Source organism: Mauremys mutica, chromosome 6, assembly GCF_020497125.1.
Source record: "Mauremys mutica isolate MM-2020 ecotype Southern chromosome 6, ASM2049712v1, whole genome shotgun sequence".
NCBI classification, from domain to species: domain Eukaryota; kingdom Metazoa; phylum Chordata; order Testudines; family Geoemydidae; genus Mauremys; species Mauremys mutica.
Window position 1 is genome coordinate 3,798,753 of NC_059077.1, and position 21,878 is coordinate 3,820,630.

Sequence of the window (21,878 nt, forward strand, 5' to 3'; positions counted from 1 at the left end):
CTGGCTTCCGCTTTCAGCCATTGGTCCTTGTTCTGCCTACTCGGCTGGGTTGAAGATCCCGTGAGTATTTGTTCTCTGCCTGTCAAGGTTCCTACCCACCGTACTCAAGGTACCTCCCCATCTTCTGTTTGGTAAATGAACCTGCCTGAGTTTCATAACCCCTAATCCTGACCCGAGGGTCCAGCCCTGCCTAAAGCCCACTAGGCTGGCTACCATCTGTGCCTCGCACGTGTCCCACAGCTGCCACTCAAGCCAAGACCTTTAAATCCAAAGGCCACAGGTCTCCCAGTGAGCTGAGGGGCCACTGAGCTGCTGAGGGCATTGTGGAGCGGTTCTCAGCTGGTAGTGCCTCCCCCGCCCCCGGGGGTGCGCCACGGATTGGCACCCTCCAGTCTTTACAGCAGGTGGGTCGTGGAAGCTGCATAGCTGAGAGCTAGTGGAGTGGGGCTGGCTGGACACAGGTGCTCATCAGCTGTTCCCTCGGTAGAGCAAAATCGCTGCCCAAACACACCAGGGTTGCTTTTCTGAATGCTTGCAAGGAGCTTCTACGCATTGCAAGTCCCTCGGCCGTGGCTCCCCTTTTCTGTTCCCTCGGTCAGACTCTGGTGCTGAGAACTCGTTAGCCGCCGCGGCGAAGCCGTTACATAACAGCCGTGGGGCGCGCAAGAGGAGCCGCGGACGGGCTGATCTCTTGTGACAACGGCATATTTGTCTGATTGCAGAAGTGTCCCTTCCTGTAAAGAAAATTCCCATAAATGTTGCATTAGCGTTGATGGAACATGCCTGCGCATCTTCCAGATGAACTGCTAGAGGGGACAAGGAGACGCCTTCCATGCCTGCGTCTCTCGTGTGGCTTTGCTCCCTCCGCTGCAGAGAGCAACGTGGCACAGACACACACGTGGAGACTAAACCCGATCAGGGATGGAAAGGGCTTCCCTTTGTGCAGGAGTCACACCTCTGAGCCAAGAGACTGGTCCCTGGGGGAGAGCAGGCTGGAAGGGGGCTTCCATGCACACCCCTACTGTGCACCCCCCCCACGCACACCCCTACCTACCGTACACCTCAATGCACAACCCTACCTATCTACCTACTGTGCACCCCCATGCACACCCCTAACTACTGTACAGCCCGATGCACAACCCTACCTATCTACCTACTGTGCACAACCCTACCTATCTACCTACTGTCCCCCACGCACACCCCTACCTACCGTACACCCCAATGCACAACCCTACCTATCTACCTACTGTCCCCCTACACCCCAATGCACAACCCTACCTAATTAACACTCACTGCACACCCCTACATACTGTATACCCTGATGCACAACCCTACCTATTTACCTTCCCTCCCACTGCCCTACCTACTGTACACCCCCCACGCACACCCCTACCGACTCTACACTCGAATGCACAACTCTCCCTATCTACCTGCCTCCCCACCCCTACCTATTTAACACCCCCTGCACACCCCTACCATACTCCCTGATGCAGAATCCTACCTACCTTGCCAGCAAGTTAAAGAAGTATGGATCGGTTGAATGGACTATACGGTGGATAGAACACTGGCTAGATCGTCGGGCTCAATGGGTAGTGATCAATGGCTCAATATCTAGTTGGCAGCCGGTATCAAGCGGAGTGACCCAGGGGTCGATCCTGGGGCTGGTTTTGTTCAACATCTTCATTAATGATCTGGATGATGGGATGAATTGCACCCTCAGCAAGTTTGTGGATGACACTAAGATGAGGGGAGTGGTAGATACGCTGGAGGGTAGGGATAGGGTCCAGAGTGACCTAGACAAATTGGAGGATTGGGCCAAAAGAAACCTGATGAGGTTCAACAAGGACAAGTGCAGTTCTGGAAGCAGGGATCTCCAACACCCATCGAAGGGAATGCTTTTTCACACAACATAGAGTTAGCCTGCGGAACTCATTGCCACAGGATACCACTTGGGCCAAGAGCTGAGCAGGGCCCAGAACATGACTGGACATTTAGCCCAGAAACAAGAACATCCCAAGTTACAATAGTACGGACTTTATAAAACCAGGGGTTTGGAAAGGCTCGAAGTCCTCCTCCTTCTTCAGAGTACAGGCCACCTTCTTGGGGTCAGGAGCAACCTTCTCTGGGCAGGTTGCCCCATAAGCACCTACTAGGAGCTTTCTGGCACCTTCCCCTGAAGCTGCTGGTACTGGCCACTGTTGGAGACCGATTCCTGGGTTAGCTGGAACCTTGGTCTGAGCCCGCCTGTGACTGGTTGAGCGAGAAAGGTCTGCTACACATCCAGATTCCCCAGTGATGGAGGGAGACCCGCCAGCATGTACACTTCCATATAATGCACCTCTCCGGGCTTCTCTTGACTTCAGACAAGTCCCTTTACAGCTGCCATTGTCCTCCCTGGATCTTAGTGGCTTGGTGATGAGCAACAGGACCAGCTCCTTCTCTGCCGTGACAGTCTTTAGCTCAGTGTCCCACCAGCAGCAGTAGACAGCCTGGAGCATCCAACACTTGCCCCAGGCTCGCCCTCCAGCCATCCCACCAGGCCAGTCTCCAGTCTCTGTCCCTGACGCTGGTCACAGTCAGAGGGTTTCCTTTCTTTTCCCTCGTTGTGTCACTAAAGCACCAGGGTGGATTCTTTGAAACCGAGTAGCTGCAGGTCCCCTAAGCCAGCTTCTGCCTCTCGTGACCTGGTCTTGGTCTGGAGGAGAACGAGGGAGGGATTTGTAGCAAGTTATTGATCGCTGTGCTGGGAAACGAGCAAAGGACCCATCTGGGGTCACCCTGGGGAGAAAGGACCCTGAGCCGCATTTCTGGTCCCTCTTGAGACGAGCCCTCAGAGTTCCACCAGGCCCCGGATTCACGGCTTGCACGCCTAGTGCTCGTCATGCTCGCCGGCCGTGATTAGTGTAGTGAATCTCCCTAAGCACTCCCCATCGCACGGGAAGGGGGATGCATCATTTACTACTCCCCTGAAGTAAACCAAGATCAGGCTCCAGGCTATCTGGGAGTGATTAAGTGGAAGTCCTTTACACCCATCTGTTATCTCTTAATTAAAGTTTCTCGCTAATTATTTTTCCTTGTCAGGAGAGCCAAACTGCTGACTCCAGGGATTTACCAAAGTGCAGCAAACGAAACAAGGCTTCACTGACTGCAGTTCTTCATTAACGAACAAATTAAACCTGGAACGGTCCATATCTTTGGCTCCATCTACAGCACTCCATTACGTCTGTTTCCTTACAAAGATAGATTTGGTTTGAAATCACTCCTGGAGGAACTGGCTCCCTTTGCATGAAATTCCTCCACCCGCAAGGGAAGGTTTCTGTTGGCAACTGAGGCCGGATGGGGAGGGGCTGACAGCAAGAATGAAACCCTCTGCTCCATTCCAGGCACACCTGAGAGGGGGCTCATGCCCCAGCCGGGCCTTGTGCTTGTTTCCTCTGTGCCGTAACATGCAACCGTGACGAAGTGGGAATGTTCTTACTGTGGTCTTTGAATGCTGAGTGGGGAGCATTGACCTGGGAAGGTTGCAGGGGAGTTTCGCTGGGACAGTCTGCATTGGGGATGGGAGACTTCCCTTGAGGGAGGATACCTGAGCAGGTAACATGAGAACCCAGGAAGGGGGTTGGAGGCCAGGTGACACCTCTGCCCGGAAACTGGACAAAGGCTGGGGGAGGAGCCAGGGGGAGGCTAAGTGAGATGGCTGGAGGGAGTTTCAGTTTGGAGCTGGCTGGGAAAATGGAGGGGAGCCCAGATGGGGCTCTGGCCTCCCTGCCCCCGCCCCCCCCAAGATGGACCTAACTCGGGGTGGGGGTGTCTTGTTTTCTGAACCTGCAAGGCCTGTCTTGGACTTTGTTCCAGTCGTCTAAATAAACCTTCTGCTTTACTGGCTGGCCGAGAGACACGGTGAATCGCAGGAAGCCGGGGGTGCCGGGCCTTGTCTCCCCCAGCTCCGTGACAGCAACTTGGCATGCTTACTGGTCTGGAGGAAAGCCGGGCTGGTGTAGAGAGGGGCCCCGGCCAGTCAGGGCTGTGGGGAGAGGGGACCCAGGAGCGAAATCAATAGGGGTGCTAGAGGACAGGGCCGGGTGCCCCTGCAGAAGGGAGTGCTGCAAGCCCGTGTGGAAATGCAGTGGCCGAGCCACGAGGGGACCCAGGACGGGGCCCACTGGCAATCTGTACAGTTGGCCCAGGATTAGATTAGCCGAGGGGGCTGCAGGGTGGGATTTCAGAGCTCCGGCAGAGCTGAGGGAGGAGCCGGGGACTGGAGTAACAGCAGGGCTGCAGGTCAGGAGAGCCGAGTAGGGAAGCCTGCCGAGTTTGCAACACTAATCAGCTCAGGTGGGAATAGCCACCTTTCTCCCAGCAGCCATCGCCTCCTCGTGTTTACTGGAGTCTTTCCCCAACCTCGTCCCTGCCCCCTCCCGGGGAGGGGGGGCTGTTGCTATTTTTGTGTTGTGGTGTTGATCTAGTTTAGTGTGACAGTCACAGGGTTCTGAGCCCTTCTGTCTGAAGCACTCTGCACACCCCCACCCGGCGCGGTGCGGATACAAAATGTATTCTATACGAATAGACTCACGGGGATCTAATTCACCACCTGGAGGGTTGCTTGTGGCTGGTCAGACCCAGTCGGGAGAGAGATGCACGTCCAGTGGCCGGGGTGAAGGCCTGTGAATCACGAGGCTTGGATTCAATTCTCAGTCCTGTCATTGACCCCCTCTGCGACCTCTGGGCGAACTCACTCGTCTGCTCGGTGCCTCGGTTTGCCTATCTGTAAAATGGGGCCAGTGATACTGCGCCACCTCAAGCAAAAGGCTTTGAAACCTACCGATGAGGAAGGTGCTATTAGCAATATTGAAGGATGCCTGTCTGTGAACAGTGCCTCCTCCTGTCCCATCCCCCCCACGCCCCCCACCCCCGATTCCACAAGCAGCAAATCCACCTTGTGTGTGGGCAGAAGGGGGTGCACATTGCGGCGAGAATAGTTGAGTCAAGTCAGCCTGTAAATTGCCGTGGCAGCCTGCCGGAGTTGGGGAATGAATGCCGGTAATTTGCTCGCAAGGGAGCCTTGCACAATGAGCCCCATTCAGCGAGCTGGAGCGGCCACTTCCACCAGGAATGCAAAAAATCTCCCCTTCTTTTCTGCTTTGTGTCCGGAGAACCCCTGGGGCGAGTCGGGAGAGCCCCCGGAGTGGATCTGCGGCGGGCGGGTGTTGGCTGAGCTGCGGTCCCATCGGTCGGGCTGGGCCCATCCGCACGGAGTCAGGAGCCGGCCCCCGGGGGTTTCCGCCAGCAGCCACAGTACCCGGCCGAGCGTGAGGGGCATGGAAAGGCGTGCTGGCTGGTGGGGGGAGCGTTTCGCACGGGACAGGCAGAGAACACGGGGAGCTGTGACTCTCCTGTGCTTCTGGGGCCGTGGAAAGCAGCGTGGCACGGAAGTGGAGGAAAGGCAGAGGGGGCTTGGAATAAGGGCCCATTTAGCCTCTTCAGGATTCGGCCTTCCTGGAGCCAGGCCTCCTGGCAGGTGCATGCAGGCTGCCTGTGTGCCCCCCTCCTCCTGCGTCGGTGGCAGAAGGTCCTTGCTGCCTCCTCTGCATGGTGCAGGGTGTCTCCGTCCCAGTGGAGGTGCTCTGGGTGCCCAGATTGCCGCTGTGAGGGAGGCCCACCTGTCTCAGGAGATGGGGCTCAGAGCTGAAATGCCCTACTTGGGACAGGGTTTCCACAGCTGGGATCTTCTCCGAGGGGAGTGAGGAGGGCTCTTCGCTGCCCCCCGCCTGGTTGGGAGATGGCATGTGTGATAGAAACACCGTCGGCCCTTTGGCAGAGATCAGGGCAGTGCCGTGTGACTGACATCCCCCGGCCCTCTCCGGTCTGCCTGAAGCCCACGTGGGGGTGGCTGAGCGCCGGTCAGCAGGCCTGGCACTTGGGCCTTTGCTGGCCTGGAAGCCGGTCAAGACCAGGCCAGCTAAAGCAGGGCAGACCCAAGCGCTGCTCGGGCAAAGCAATGCGCATGCAACCAGCCGGCCCGCACACATCCCGGGTGCGACGCACGTGGGCGTGCTCAGCCGTGAATCCTGGTCTGTACCCCAAAATCTAGGGCATGCAAGGGTCATTCAAAAGGAGAGCGGTAATTTCAGTGTAGGGGCCCCGGCTGAGTGGGGGCAACTTGGAACGGGTAAAATGGCCTCCCATAGGCCCCGCCTCCCACACCGCTTCATCTCGTCCCTTCGCTAGTGTCTGTCGCTGAAGAGCTGCTCTCACCTGCTCCTCCACGTGCTCACAGAGGGATTTGTCCGTAGGTGGCATCCCAGGTCTCCCTTTGCTTCGGGCGACTGTAATGCTCCATAGACCCGCCCACACGGCCCGTCACCGAGTGGCTCCGCAGCCTCAAGGCTTGGTCCTCCCCTGGAGTGGGGCAGGGCGGCTTAACGCCCGCCTCCGACCAGTCGCTTGTTACCCTGCCCTTCGCTGGGCCTCGCTGCGGGGGCTCTGTGCGTGCCAGCATGCGGGGGGCAGGGGGGAGACGTGGGCTGGGGGTCTGTGCGTGCCAGCATGCGGGGGGCGGGGGGAGACGTGGGCTGGGGGTCTGTGCGTGCCAGCATGCGGGGGGCGGGGGGAGACGTGGGCTGGGGGTCTGTGCGTGCCAGCATGTGGGGGCGGGGGGAGACGTGGGCTGGGGGTCTGTTTAGCTCCATCCCTGCCTGCAGATGTGCCCCCCCGTTGGCCGGGATGGGGCCGTCGCACTAGCAGGGAGCAGTCCTGGGATGCAGGAGAACGCTGCACTTGTGCCTGGTCCCAGCCCAACTCTGGCCCTTCAGCCAAGGGCACTAGGAGAGGTGACCTCAGTATTGGCAGTGCCCCGGGCTCCAGGGAAAGCCCTGACTGCTGCATCAGAAGCACTTGGCGACTCCCCCAGGGCCACCGCGCTGTGCGTAAAGAACATTGGTCTGGTTTTCTCCCCCTCCCCAGGACCGAAGACGGCCCCGTCCTGGTTTCTCTCCTGTCCCACATCTCCTGAGGCTCTGGGTTGAAAGGGGCTTCCCAGGCCTCCATGCGAGTCAGTGCAAACAAACAAGGCTCAATGGTCTGAGGTGCTGGGGCTGCAGAATTGTCCCAAACCCGATGGAGACATTTTCCCCAATGCCGCATCCTTCTGTTCACGCTGCCCTAGGGTACGCCAGTGAAGGTGCACCCTGCGGACTGCACCTGGCAGCCGAGGCGCTGGCTCGGAACACCAAGGCTTGACATCCAGCGCTGCTCCATGCAATGAGCCTGGTCACATTCAGAGAGGCTGGCTCTGTGTTCATCCCTCTGCCTCGTAAAAGCTGATCCCGCTCAAAGTCCCCTTTCCGGGCCAGCGGCTCCGCTCCCCGCCGATGAGTGTGCCAAGCGGCCCTGCGGCGTGCTGACCACACGGTCAGCCCTCTGGCTCTGCTCCCGCGGGCGCCTCTGGAACACAGGCAGAGAGACGAGCGTGTGGTTTGCTGGATTTCTCCCTGGTATGTAGAGCGTGATGGGCCTTGGGAAGAGAGCGCCATTGCGGAGACAATGCGCCGCACGGCGAGGAACAGCTCCCTGATCCCTCCCCGCTGCCGGAGCACTGGCGGCTGGCAGCCAGCCTGGGACGGCTGTTCATTTATGGGCAAATAGGAACGCAACTTCAGAATCCTCCTCTCCCCGTCGCCCTCCAGCCAGAGACACGCTCCCAGCCGCTGTCTGGAGGGTGACAGAGAGGAACCTGTGAGCCGCTCCGTCAGCACCCTCTGCTTCCTCCACCTCCCACCGGGGACCAGCAGGTGGGAAGCTTTCAAAGTCAGCAGGCCCAGCACCTTCCCCCTTGGGGACTCCTTCAGCCTCCTCACTGACAGGATCCCTCCCCTGCCTCAGGCTGTAATAACACTCGTGTTTCTCCCGCGTCCCTCCTCTCAAAGGATCCCCAGGCCTTGAACAGGGTGCACCTGCCCTGCTTCGGCTGCCTTTGGAGGGTCAAACCCAGCAGTCGCCGTACGGGCAACACAACAGAAGAGGCTTGAGAGGAGCAAAGGATAACGGCTTTGTTCAAAGCTACCAGGGGGATTTACGGGAGCAGGAGTCTGAGTAGGATACTGGAGCTCACCCCCTGGATGGATCGATGGAGCAGTCTCCAGCCAAACCTTTCTGTCGTCTTTCATTTGGTGGCGCGCCCATCACCGGGGTACCTAAGCACCTCCAAGGCCATTTGGGAATCCATTTTAGCTTGCCAGGCTGGCCAAAGGAGAGTGTCCTGAGGCAGGTGCACTATGGTGGAACCTGAAGGTGAAGCAGGATGAGTGTAAGACGCCTAGTCTGGCCTTTCGGGAATTGCTCAGGGCACAGAAACACGGACCGTGGTGCCCTGCGGTCCCTGTCTCTACCTTTCAGGATCAGGAGGAAGCCCCAGGGGGGCGACGGGAGCTCCCAGGGTCTCAGCAGGGGGTGGTGTTGAGAACCACGTTGATGGGAGCACCCAGTGAAGTCACCAAGTTCTCCTCTGGACACACAAAAAAAGCCACCTACAGGCGGCAGCTACTTTGGCCCATCCAAAGTGTCCAATCAGAGCAGTTTCCTGATGGTCCAGCCTCTGCTCCGGCCCGTTCGCATGGCAATCCTTTCCCCTCCCAGAAGCCGCATCAACAGTTATATGAGTTCAAGCCAATCCCGTTCATTCTCTGCTTTCTTCCAACACCAGTTGTGCCCGGCGTGTGCCAGCGGACGCAGCCTCCCTGAAATGACCTGCCGCCCCCTTTGGGACGTGACGATTCCAGCCCCACACTGGGCAAGGAGCGGGTGGCTCGGCACCTCTGCACTCTCCCCACAGCGCTGCCTGGGACCCGGCTGCTATCGGAGACATTTCAAAGGGCATGGAGAGCCCGTTTCAGTACCAGCCTCATGCTCTGGTCCCCCTTGTGCGCTGAGTCTCCCCTCACAGGATAACACACACGCTATTTGCATACAGTCCCCATATACACACAGACACTCACATCCCGTGTACACAAATATTCACAGCTGGCCACCCACAGCCCTCCATCTGGAATGGCCCCCCGGGTGCACGCTGCGTCCCTCGCGGGCGAGCTTTGCACAGAAGTGCAGTGATCACTTGTGCCTCTGTAATGGCTGCTCTGCAGAGGGAAGGCCACAGTGCGTGGCCAGAGGCCGTTCTGCAGCCCTGTGTGCTGCCCAGCCTTCCTCCAGGATGCAGCGGGTACGGACACGCTACAAACACCAACAACCCAGCTGTGAGGCTCAGAGACCGGGTCGACAGACGTGGGCTCGCATTACAGCACTAAAAATAGTCACCGTTCCTGCTCTGGGGGATTCGGCGAGAGGGAAGGTCACAGAGCCTGGGCTCCAGCTCAAGCGGGAATGTCTGCACAGCTAGTTTTCACGCCGTAGTGCAAGCCCCGTGAGCCAGCCTCTGTTGACCCGAGCTCTGAGGCTCGTTTCTATGGGGGTTTTGTTGCTGTGCTGACGTACCCAGAGACCTGGGCAGCGTGGACCAGTGACCACGCAGGGGGAGGCCCTGTGTTGGTCCGGTCCTGGTCCGTGATTAGGGCCCCTAGGCACTACAGCAGTACGAATAATGAAGAAGAAGAATCCCAGTGCTGACCTGGCGGTTTGATTCCCCTGCTTGTCTCATTCCGGTGCGTTCTCTGGTCAGGCTCCCCGCCAGCGGCATCGGACGTGGCGCCTGTGCGCCAGTCAGTCTCGTTCCAAAAGCAGCATTAGAGTTGGAAGAGGAGGGAGCGGGAGGGGTGGGGTGGGAGATGGCCTCTCGCCTTCGCCAACGTGGGTTTGAAGCCCAGCTCAGGCGGGCAATCCGGTGCCGATCACAGTGCCTGCCGAAGAGGGGTGCACGCTCCAAGTGAGGACTGAGGATGGCTGGAAATGCTGCTGGGGATGGAGTAGGAACACCGTGGCGGCGGGGGCTGCAGGTCAGGGTTGAGGAACACCAGTGGAGTTGAATATGGGGAGCCCAGGGCTGGAATAACAGCCGTGCTGCAGATCAGGGTGGAGGGATGTTGGCAGAGCTGGATTAGTGTGTGTGGGGGGAGAGTCAAGATCAAGGAGGTCTGGGTATAAAATTTTCCCTTTACTGCCCCTTCAGCCGTACCCCCACTTCCCACACGTGTACCCCCACTTCCCACACATGCTGTCTGTCCCTTTGTGTTTCTGTGTGTAGCTGGATTTTGAGCTGTTTTGCACGCCCAGCGTAATCGGCCAGCTGTGGACCCTGGAAGCCCTGAGGTCCCTGATTCCACGGGAGTGCAGCTGGCAGGATGCCACAGAGCCTCGAAGCCTTGGGGTTCCCAGCTCTGAGTCAGACCACATGGGGAGACTGGAACCCCAGTCTGCTGAGGAGCTGCGAGCGTGGGAGCTGGGACTCCCAAGTCCGTGTCAGCCCACCGGGCAGTGTGCCGAGGAGCCGGGCGGGTGAGCTGGCAGGAAACCAGACGAGTTTCCAATGGAAACCTTCCTGGCAGGCAGGATCCAAATGCCGCCTGGCTTCCATTGAACCTTTGCTGAAACTGAACCGCGTTTGAATGTTGAACCGGCAAACTCCACAGAAAGCATGTCCCATCCGAACTTTTCCAACCAGCTTTACCCCACGGAAACAGAGTCTGCCTGCCTGTGAACGAATGTTCCTTTGTGCGTAATCGTCATCTTCCCTGGCCTAATGCCTGAGCTTTGCCCCTTGTTCATAACCACCCTGTACCACCAGCAACAATCATCCCGCCTCTCTCTTGGCGTGTTGCCTCTGCAGTGTGGGCGTTACATCTCCCTCCCTCCCAGACACAGGGACCAACAACTGCCTGCCACAATGCCATTCTAGTCACTGCTGCCTGTGCCTGGGGAGAGACAAATGACCTGGTAGAAACCCCTAACTCCCAATCTCTGTCACCCCCTCTGGGTGCCCGGTGGCACCAGTCCCCGGGCAGAGGAGCACCAGCCAGAACAGTTGGCGCTGTCGCTGGGGCACTAGCAGCTGTTCATAAAAACCTAAGATGGGGATGATGGGCCGCGCCCCGCACCCTTTGGGAAGGGCTCTGAGGTCTGCAGAGGAAAAGCCCGAATGATTGTCATGGTTAAAGCAGGTTGCAAACAAAGGGAACTCCTTTGCCTGCCTCGCCCGGCTCAGCAGTAGGGAGGGACCCTTCTCCCGCTGAAGCTACCAGCCCAAGGTCCCCCAGGAGGCTGATCGGACTAGAGTAGATGGGGCTTGGATGCCGGGTCAGCGTCCAGCCCGCTAAGCCACAGCGCTGAGCTGAGCGAGCTCTCTCTGCCTTCGTGCCCTGCCGTGGGACGTGGGGCTAACGAGGAGAGGGCTTGGCACTGAGCGGGAACTCTTCCAGCCGTAGATCTCCAAGCGGCTCACCGGGGTGGGCAGGCCCGTGTCAGTGCCAGTGCGGTGTAGGTGAGGAAGCTGAGGCATCAAGAAGGATTTAAAGGATGTGCTCAGAGCTGTACAGTGAGTCAGAGTCAGAGCTGGGACTAGAACCCGCAAGGGCCTGGCTCCGGAGCTGTGCTCGGGTCCTGCTGTGGGGTGACTTAACTCTCACACTTCCTTCAGGGTAGCTCCGGGGTGTGTGTGTGTCTCTCTCTCTCAGAGGCCCCACCGTTTCCACGCCCCCAAGTGCGGCTCGCTTAGACATGCTTAGAGCTCACCTCGGGCTTCTCCTTCTGTCTCCTCAGACACCCACGTCCAGTACGAGCGGCTGGGCGCGGACGTGACCATGCAGTGCGGGCCGATGGACTGGGACGCAGCCGTGACCTGGACGGCCAACGGCACCGACATCGACGAGTCCCACCTCAACGGGTCGCGCCTGGTGCTGCGGAACGTCGACCTCACGCACAGCGGCCAGTACGCCTGCTACGAAGGTTCCTCGTGGCACCTCAAATACCAGACCTACCTGAAAGTGGGAAGTGAGTACGTCGTAGCGCGAGGTCCGGGCGCCTCCTTGGGGATAGACCGTGAGAGCTGCACGGCCTGTTCCCTTCCCGGCCCCCTCCTGGTGTCAGCTCCCTGCTTATCTATTCTGCACCGTACCCCGATAACACAGCCCAGCACTGGGCATCTCCTCCCCACACCTGGCCCCCCTCACAGGGTAACTGATGCTTGGCTCACTAGGCGCAAGGTGATGCTCTCCCATCCACGCCCACGTGATGGTGCAGCCCGGAGGAATAATGGACTCACGTCCGCCATTGTGGATTGAGGGAAGGGGGAGATTCTTCTAGCAATCGGCAAAGCGTGCTTAGCTCTAAGGGGCAATTCTGGCCGTGCTGCGGTGGGGCCGTCTCAGATGAGTGGCTGGAGCAAGGCATTAATGATCGTAGTTGCTGGGTGGGAGACTATGAGCATGTGTTTGTACGCGACGGCATTAGAATTCACAGGACTCGGAGCATATAGGTGATGGCGATTGTATTTCACAGGACGGGATGCGTGTGTAGGTGACGATATCGGCCAAGATTCCTGGGTTCAGACCATCTAGCCTGGTGCATCATGGGTCTTTTCTCTAAACGCTTGTTTCACCTTACTGGGTCCATCCAAGGGGCCAGTGGGGTGACGAATGATCTGCCATGAAAGGCGTCTTCAGCCTAACTCACCAGCCATGAATGGTGAACGTCAATCCCGGAGCAGCCGGGTACCAGGGTGGCTCGCCCCTGACGGGCCAGAGGGCTGGGGCTAGCAGCCCTCGCCCCAGAGTGAGGCACACCTGGGTTCAATCAGGGAGTTCCCTAAAAGGGCAGCAGGTGGCTGCAGTGCAGGAGAAAGCCCAGGAAGCTGTAGCAGAGTCCGCAGAGAGTGAGGAAAGGCTCCCGCAGGGAAGACCCTGAGAGTTGCTCCAGGCTAGGAGGCCTGGGAAGGGGAAGGAAAACCTTGGCTTCTGTGGGCTTATGAATGGACTGTTTGGGAGTTTGAGTTTTATTCGCAGTTTCTTTTATATTAATAAACCCAGTCCCCAGGGAGGGATACTTTTGCGCAAGAAAAAGCCTTCCGGGAAGTTTTATTTGCATGGTCCCAGGAGGGAAACTGAGGCAGGCTGCCTGGCGCGTCACCCTGGGTCACGAGGGGGCGCGTCAGAAGCAGCCAGCCCAGTCACACGCCACCTGTGAAGTTTAACGCTGCAGCGGGATGATGCTGTATTAATCTACACACCCCTCGCCCCCGCGCACACATATTAAACAGACATTATTCAGATTGTAAAGCGAGGGACACGCAAGTCAGGAAATGCCAGAATTCAGGTGTATCCTTAACTCTGTCCCCTCCTACGTATGCCTTAAGATCCAGTCATTGACTCTTTTTTCCATGGGTGAAGGACGCTCAGTAGCTAGAGGGGCTGGTGTCCAGGGGAGAGGAGCAGATCAGATGAGAATCCTTGGTGTGTGTGATGGGTAGGGACGAGGACAGGGTGTGGACCGAGGGCAGGAGGTCACGACGCATCTGTTCTTGTAGGAAGTCAGCAAGATGTTGTCCGGAGAGGGTGGGACCAGACCCAGCTGGGTACAAGCGAGGGATCGAAGGCAGCAAATAAGCCTTGGAGCTTTGGGCCTGCGAGCCAGGGAGGCCAGCGGCTTGTGGCGGCCAGCAAAGAGCATGGCAGACAAAATGAGGAGAGAACCACTTCTGGTGGGCGAAGGCCCCCCCGGTGGCACCTTATCAAGATTTGCCGGTGACTGGGCAGCAAGAGGGTGGTTTGCTGGGGTGATCCAGGGCTGGGGGGAGTTAGGAGAAGGAGAGGAAATCTACAGATAAGTCAGCAGATGGGGCGGAGAGGGCGGGAGGCGGCAGAGAAACCGTAGAGGGGCTGGATGGTGGGTTGAGGAGGCCCTGTGCAGTGGAGAGGCCAGAGTGGGTGCATCATTTAGTGACAACCCTGTTGAGTAAGTGACTCTCGTTCAGGCTGGACTCCCCCTGGGGCCCGTTCTGTGCCCCCCTCCCCCCCAGTTCAGAGCCTCTCTGGCTCCAGGGTGACTTTGGGGGGCCGACACCCAATGCCGTCCCTGTGCCGGGAGAGGCACTGCCGCCCACCAGAAATCCTTCCTGTTGGAAACCGGGTTGGGAGCAGCTGAGCTCTGCACGCAGGGAAGGGGAAGCTGGAGTCCAGATCTGGGGGGAGGAGGAGGGGGCCTGGCTCGGCTTGTCGCCTCTGAAGGCTCCTTTCCAGCTGTGGCATAGCCGTGACTTTGCAATGGCTCTTACATCTGCTAAGCACCTCACTAATAATAATCCCCGTCAATCCACTTAGGGGCCCATGGGAGTGGGTCGGCTTTAGAGCTGATATCCTGCTGGTTTCTATTAGTGCCGGATTTCACTCGCTCTCGGCTGCGGCAGGCTGAGCAGAGCTCGGACAGTACAGGGGCTGCGAGCCCAGCAGAGAGAGCAGGCGATAAAGAAATAAGCGAACGCCCGATGTTGCTAATGTAATTAAATATGCAAGGAACTAATCAGGTGAGATGCTTTTTCTGGTAATTAATTTAATTGCCTGGATTTTAACTGGAAGCCCTCTGCAAGTTTTTCCTCCCCCTCTCCCTCCATCACCCCCACCCCACTCACTTGCCGCTTCCTCTCGCGGAATTAATAACCCCAGTGCAGAGATGGGCTGCTGCAGCGGGGCATGTCCCTGCGTGGACAAGGACCCCTCCTTTCACCCAGGGTGAAAACAAGAGCCGCGCCGAGCTCAGAGCAGCTTTCCAGCCTGGATCTGGGCCGGGCAGAGCGGCCCCCGGCCCTGCCTGAAATCCCAGCTTAGCTCAGCATTGGGGTGCACCCTATGGAGGTTGGACTCAGAATTGGGGTCCCATCCCCGGCTCCTGGGTTTGAGCCGCTGCAGCCCGCCGGACCCTCCTCCTGCAAAGGGATCTCCCATTCTGGGGACAGGCGGAGTTATCGACCTCTTCAGTGTCCTCTCATGCCGTTGGCTGGCCGTTAAAACAAAGACCCCCTCAGGAACAGGTCCATGCCCACTGATCCTTTAAAGCCACGGCCTCTCCTTTGAGCGGGCCACGTGGAGCCACGTTCTGTGCACAGGAAATCCCGCCCCTCAAGGGATGATGTCAGTGCCCGGACGTCAAAGGCGCAGATTTAAATCGGCCTGACTGGTGTGACTGCCAGGCCCCGTGTGGATCAAAGCAGCCACTCACTGATGGGAAGCGTGGATCCTTCTGGAATTGTCCATTATGGGCTTTCTTGTTCCTCCAGCTGAAGGCCCTGGCCAGGGTCCTAGATGAGGAATGGGACCGGATGGCCCCCCGGGCCAGTCGTTTCAGGCTACATCCCTCTTGCTGTTTGCCCTGGGGGTTGGGCACTTGCCCGTCGGGCCCTCACTGAACTCACGTAGGTGAAGGTCTTGGAGCACAGTGAACATAACAGATTGCGCAGATACTGGAGAGTTGAGCTTCGGTCCATTCCCATTTACACCCAAGAGGCTGCACAGGGCTGTGGAATCAGGACCCTGGGCTGCTCTGGGTGCTCCCAGCGGCGTCCCACTGCCCGGGGGATTTGGGCTGGGTGAGCGGGGCCAGACGTGCTGGGGGACGGGGATGCGATGGAACTTTCCATCCAGGCAATTCTCTCCTGCGGCGCGCGGCTCTGTGCGATGGATCGCGCGGGGTCGGGAAGGGGGTGGAACCGGAGTGCCCCGGGGGAGCTGAGCCGTCCCAGCCCAAGCTCCCGGCTGACCCGAAGAGCTCACGCTCCGAGTTCAGCGACGCAGGGCCTGAGGGCGGGGGAGTGGCTGGAACAGAGATGTGCTCTTGAGGTTTGGCACATGGCTCTCTTTTTTATAGTCTGTTATAAAAATAATTGTAACGGGCCAGAGAGGAGAGGCTAGTTAGAGGCAGAAAGCCGGCCAAGAGAGGAGAGCGAGGTGTCTGTGCAAATGGGACCCGGAAGGCCTCCCAGGCAACGTGGAAGGGGGACTTGAGTTAATGGCCATGGATTCCAGGAAAGGAGCTCCTAGGCCGTCCGCACGCTGGAGGGAACCGATTTCTCCATCCCCGGACACATCTAGCTAGCTTGGGTCTAATCATGCACCCATGAGCACGCTCCCTCCGCCCCTAGGAGCTGCTGAGTCCGAGTCAGCGTCGCCCGCCATTCATCCTAGCCAGGGCGGCTTGCGTCGGCGTCCAGGGGGGAGAGCGCTCTAACCAGGTCTCGGGCTAGATCCCAGAGGCTGGGGCAGGAGCGGAGAGGGAAGCCGGGGGAAGCGGCAGTGAGCGGGAGCAGGCGGGAGCCAGCCTCAGCGTGCACCACCGTGTGGCACAGCAGCCGGCCCGGAGGAATCCGTCGCTTTCGAAGCCCGTTAAGCACATGACGGCTCTGTCGAGGGGGAGCTGCCAGCTCCGCTTGTACCATGTGTCCCTAATTGCCTGCAGTGCAGGTGAGCGCTTGGCTGCGCGTGGAATGGAATGCAGCGCGTTGGACTCGGCAGAGCGCCGGAGCTGGAGAGCAGGGCTCCGTGCCGGACTCCTTCCCCGGCTGCCTGTCACTAAATGGCTGGCGAGATGAAGGGAAAAAAACATGCGGTTTGACGGAAAACGACATGGAAAAACAACCAAATTAACAGAAAAACAAACAAACCCCAACCAGGGTCGGGAGGGGAAGACAGGCAAAGCAACAGAAACCACATGTGAGCAGGGGGCCAGGGTGGCCCACGTCTGTGTTCTCTGGCCTGATTAGCGGACAATCAAGCATTAGCCGCTAATAAATAATAACAGCCCCCTGGTCCTCTGCCTTAGAAGTCACTTTGCTCTTCAGCTGGGCTCCAGCTGTGGTTTGGGGCTGGGCTCCCCGCTCCCTTCCCTTAAAAAAAAAAGAGAGAGAAAGAAAAACATCTCCAGAAAACCACCAGGCTACCTACCCCTCCGTGGGACGGATCCCTTGCCCAGCCGTGCCCTTGAACTCTTTGGGTGACCAGATGGCAAGTGTGAAAAATCTGAGACTTTTTTTTTCAGGGGGTGGGGGGTATAGTTGTGTATATAAGACAAAGCCCCTAATATCGGCCATCTGGTCACCCTACTGCGCTGCCCCACGGGGTAGGGAGAGCTGATGAGGTGCTGCTGGTCACAGGAAATGTGTCCTTCGCTCAGCTAGCGGGGACAGAGTGTGGCCCTCATCTTGCAGCTGTGTGAGTGGGCAGCCGGCGGGAGGGGGGTGGTTGGCTCTCTGGAGTCAGTGCCGAGCCCAGTGCCCCGGTTCAGCGTCGGGGGTGCTGTGCTGCAGGGAGAAGTGTGCGTGACTCGCTCCTAGGGTTGCCATCAGCCCAGGGTTTCCCAGGATCGACCCGTTTGCCAAGTAGCCGCCACGGGAAATCTGCAAGTCTTCCTGGGACATTAAAAGTCCCGGGTTTTGTCAATTGCGTGATAATACATCGCTCTGCCAAGCCTGCTCAGAGACGGGGGCAGTGCCCGCGTCCCAGCCAGACGGCACCGTGCACCGATGGGTGGCCAGGAGTGGCAAGTGGGGGCAGGGCAGGGGCAGATTCATGGGGTTGAAGGGGAGGTGGCGGCGCAAAGGCTGAGGTGTCCAACTGCAGGGGCAGGGGGCCGGAGTCTGGGGGCCCAGAGTCGTGGGGAAGAGAGGGGCCGGGCCTGGCCTGGGAAACGGGGGTGGGCGCAGCTGGTTGGCCAGTGCCGTGGCATGATGTGAGAAGCAGTGGGGTCTCTGCCTTGTAAGTAATAAGTAGCTCCTGGGTTTTTGTACCTCGGAGGCGGCAGCCCTACTCGGCAGAGTGAGCGCTGGCCTTGAAATGAGGGCTCACCCTGGGGCAGCACTAGGGGGCGCTGTGCTGCTGGTGCAATACGGGGGGTACTCTCCCCTCTGAGTCAGTGCTGACCCCAGTGTCCCAGCACCGTGCGAGCGGGGCTCTGTACTGCGGGCAGGTGTGTGGGTGTGTCAGTAGGAGGCGCTCTCCCTTTTGAATCATTGCTGCCCCTAATGGCTCAGTGAGTCAGTGCCTGCTGTGGGGGAGACTCTGGGGGGGTGCTGCAGGGCTACTTGGGAGGGGTGTTGCAGGGTGACTCGGGGGGGGGGCGCTATAAGGTGACTTGGGGGTGCAGTGGGGCGACTGGGGGTGCTGCAGGGGAATGTTGTAGGGTGACTTGGGGGTGCAGTGGGGCAACTCAAGGGGTTGTGTGGATGACCCGGGGGGATGTGGGAGGATTCAGGGGGGTGCTACAGGGCGACTCAGAGGGGTGCAGTGGGGCAACTCAGGGTGCAGGGGGGTGACTCAGGGAGATGTGGGGGGACTCGGGGGTGCTACAGGGTGACTCGGTGGGTGCAGTGGGGCGACTCGGGGTGTGCGTAGTGGGGCAACTCGGGGGGTGTGGGGGGACTCAGGAGGGTGCTACAGGGCGACTCAGAGGAGTGCTATGGGGTGACTCGGGGAGTGCAGTGGGGTGACTCGGGAGGTGTTGTGGATGATTCGGGGGGATGTGGGGGGACTCAGGCGGGTGCTACAGGGCGACTCAGAGGGGTGCTACGGGGTGACTTGGGGAGTGCAGTGGGGTGACTCAACCCATGAACCTCACTGCTTGTGCACAGATTTCAGGCCCTGGAAGTGCTGAGGGCTGGGAAAGGCATGCTGGGTAAGGATATGCAAATGAATATCCCAGCCTTTAAAACCAAACAAAACATGACACCAGACCACACTCCCAAATGCAATTAGTTCTAATGGAATTAGGAGCAGAACCAGACAACACGTTCAAAGGCAAGGAGCGACCTCTGCACCTCGTTCCCCTGCAGGACTCGCTCGGCTCTTTGCACATGCTGACTGAACGGGTCTAATCGCCCCCCCGCCCAGGCGCATACACACACGTTATCACCGCCGCATTCCTTCCCCTCCCTCGCAGGCAAGCTGCCCGGCTGCAGCCTAGCAGAGTGGTGCTGACTTGGCTTGCCGTGTACACAAGGATAAGCCGGGGCAGCCGATGTCAGAAACAATAAAAATATCCCTTCTTCCCGCTGTAAACACGGAGCAGCTGCAAGGGCCGGGGGGCCGGGAGCTCTGAGCCGTGCCGTGGCAAGCAGGGGGCAGCGGGGGCTCATCAGAAAGAGAGGAGCATCCATTAGACCCCATCGAAGGTGCTCCCGGTCTCTAAGAAACCCAGTTTGCTGGGCCTCTCAGGAGAGCTTGTCGGTCTTGGCTAATAACCCTGTGAAATCTGACATTCCCTGCTCTTTCTGCTCCACCGAGTGTCTCCGGGCACCTCGTGGAGAGCCGATGGAATAACACCACCTTGCATTTATATAGATCATCTTTGAGTCCGGGATTTTAAGGCCAGAAAAGACCGTCAGAGCATCTAGTCTGACCTCGTTTCAGCCGCTTACCCTTCTGGTAAGCCCGATAACTTGGGTTTGGCTAAAGCCTCCCTTCCCAAAAGGCCACCAGGCTGGGGTGTGAAGATGTCAAGAGCTGGAGAATCCAGCACTTCCCTGGAGCCGTGGGTCCAATGATTAACCAGCCTCACTTGAAAATCTGCATCATTTCAATGTGTCTGGCTTAAACCTCCAACTCTCGGCTCTTGTACCTGTCTCGGCTAGGTTAGAGAGTCCGTTAGTACCTGGTATTGTCTCTGCAGGAAGGTGCGCACACGCCGTAATCAATTCACCTCTGGATCCCCAGGTTGCGCTGGCCCACTGGTCACATCGCTGGGGCGGAGAACCACTGACAGCTCCCTGGGCAAGGGAAGGGTACCCAGTGCAAACCCACGCTCTGACCAAATACTGCCATGGGCTCACCACCGTCCGCACACCGCAGCTGAGTTTTTGAAGGTCTCATCCACAGGGGGCTGCATGGACTTCGGCTGATCTGAAAGACCGGACATCAGCTCCTGGGCCTTGGACAAAGTGCCTGGGCCTGCAGTCCTCTCTCAGGCAAAATTCCCATCACCTTCCAACAGAGTCCTGCCTGTGTTAGGCTTGCAGGCCTGGGCCCAAGCTGTGAGCTGGCAGATCTTCCCTGTCTTTGGGCATCGAGCTACTGCAATGATAAGCCGGTATAAATGCCTCGGCAGATCAGAGACTGACTCTGAGTCAGAGGTGGAACAAGCACTAGGAGCAGAGGCATCTCAAGGGAATTCTGATGCTCCAGTTTCCCTGCTAATGTCCCAGTTAATAAAGCCCGAGGGAAGAGAAGTACCTCTGCAGGGGGCTGGGTCTCTGAACAGACACTTGGCGCTGGCTGCTGTCGGCTGCATCAGTAGAGACGTGCGTCCTAACCCCACCCCACCCGGGCTCTGCACACCGAGCTGGGCAGCCATCTCCCCCCCTCCACCTCGCAGTTTTCACTTCCCCCCGGCGCCCCCTAGGGCTTGTCGACACATACAGCTCGCCCGGAGACACAGCGCTGTCTACACTAGGGGTGAGGTCAGTCTCACTGCGTGGGGGTTTCACATGCCGAGGTGAGTTTGTAGGGTAGCCCTGGCCTCAGCATTGGGAGTGCTGCCTGGCATCTGCCCTGGGGACTGGTTAGCCACGGAACAGAGAGCAGGAAGGTGAGTGCACACCCAACCCTGCCCCATTCGAAGGACCCGCCGCCCCTTCCCCTTGGCTGCCCCGAGCACCTGCTTGCTGCGCTGGGGCCTGGAGCCGGCCCTGCTGGAGACGCTGCCACTAAAGTTGGCCTGCCTCACTGCGGCCCCGATCCAAAGCCCCTGGGCGCACTCCCCTGGGCATTGGTGACTGTGTTGGGGTGCGGCCCCGATCCAAAGCCCCTGGGCGCACTCCCCTGGGCGTTAGTGACTGTGTTGGGGTGCGGCCCCGATCCAAAGCCCCTGGGCGCACTCCCCTGGGCATTGGTGATTGTGTTGGGGTGCGGCCCCGATCCAAAGCCCCTGGGCGCGCTCCCCTGGGCGTTAGTGAATGTGTTGGGGAGGGAGCCTCGGTCGCACCAAGATCCTCGCTCCGATCTCGGCCGCCCCAGCGTGAGTGAGGACCAGCTGCGTGGCCATCAGCGGGATTCACTCGGAAACCCCAAGGGGGTGAGTGAGTTCAGAGCTCTAGCTGGTCACCTGAGAACCTGGGTTTGCGTCTGGATTTGGGGGCACAAGCAAAATGAGTTTGGGTTCCCATCTTATTCCCCAGGGGGGATTTTCCTGCCCCCCAGCTGCCCCGGCACCAGTAGGCAGGAGAGCCGGCCTTTTCCGTTCGGTGCTCCGGGCTGTGCTCACAGGACAGACACACTGAGGTGTGTGGGGCTGGCAGGCTAGGGAGGAACCTCAGCCATCGCCTGGCAGCCCCGTCCCCAGCCTCTCGCTTTAATGAGCACTAAATCCACCCCTCCGCCCCCAGTCTGCCTTGGTCTCTCCCGCCCCTGTGAATGCCAAAGCCCCGGCGTCAGCCAGGAGACTTCCCCCGACTTGTTTATCCTTGTTAACATGACAAACCCGGCACAATAATTAAAGAAGCCAAACCGTTGTGTAAACAGCTTCCCACAGCCCCCACCCCATCTTCGCCTTCCCTCGCTGAGCTGTCGGCCGTGCTGACAGCAGTGAAGCAGAGACGCTCCAGCCGCATCATCCCAGGGGCGTCCCACGCCCAGCGAGCGGGACGTGACGGGGGCCCTGGTGGCGTGGGGGTCCGGCGCTCTGTTTACACTGGGCCCTCTCTGGGGAGGGGCGCGGCTTGGCTAAGTGCCCCTTGTCAAAATATTTTTGTGAACTTCCTGCTGCTGGCGGGTGCTGAGTTTCCAGGGGTCCGCATTTGCTAGCAGGGATGGGAGAGAACCTCTCACCTCCCTGCCACCCACATCTTCCTGGCTCCTGTTGGCTGGCCAGAGACACCAGCCTCTGCTCCTAGCTCGGTGGTGCCCTCCCTCGCCTTTCCCAGACCAGTTACCCGGGGGGGCCGCGTCAGCCCTGGGGGGTTA

At 59.0% G+C, this 21,878-nt stretch overlaps 1 protein-coding gene across 5 annotated transcripts in view; it reads left to right on the forward strand.

Annotated features, from left to right (window-relative positions):
• CNTFR (ciliary neurotrophic factor receptor) overlaps positions 1-21,878 on the forward strand; it is a 430,747-nt gene that overhangs the window by 272,957 nt on the left and 135,912 nt on the right. For all 5 annotated transcript variants that reach the window (XM_045020582.1, XM_045020584.1, XM_045020585.1 and 2 more), the window contains one exon: positions 11,704-11,934. In XM_045020582.1, coding sequence (XP_044876517.1) covers positions 11,704-11,934 — 231 coding nt within the window. The remainder of the gene's footprint in view (positions 1-11,703; positions 11,935-21,878) is intronic.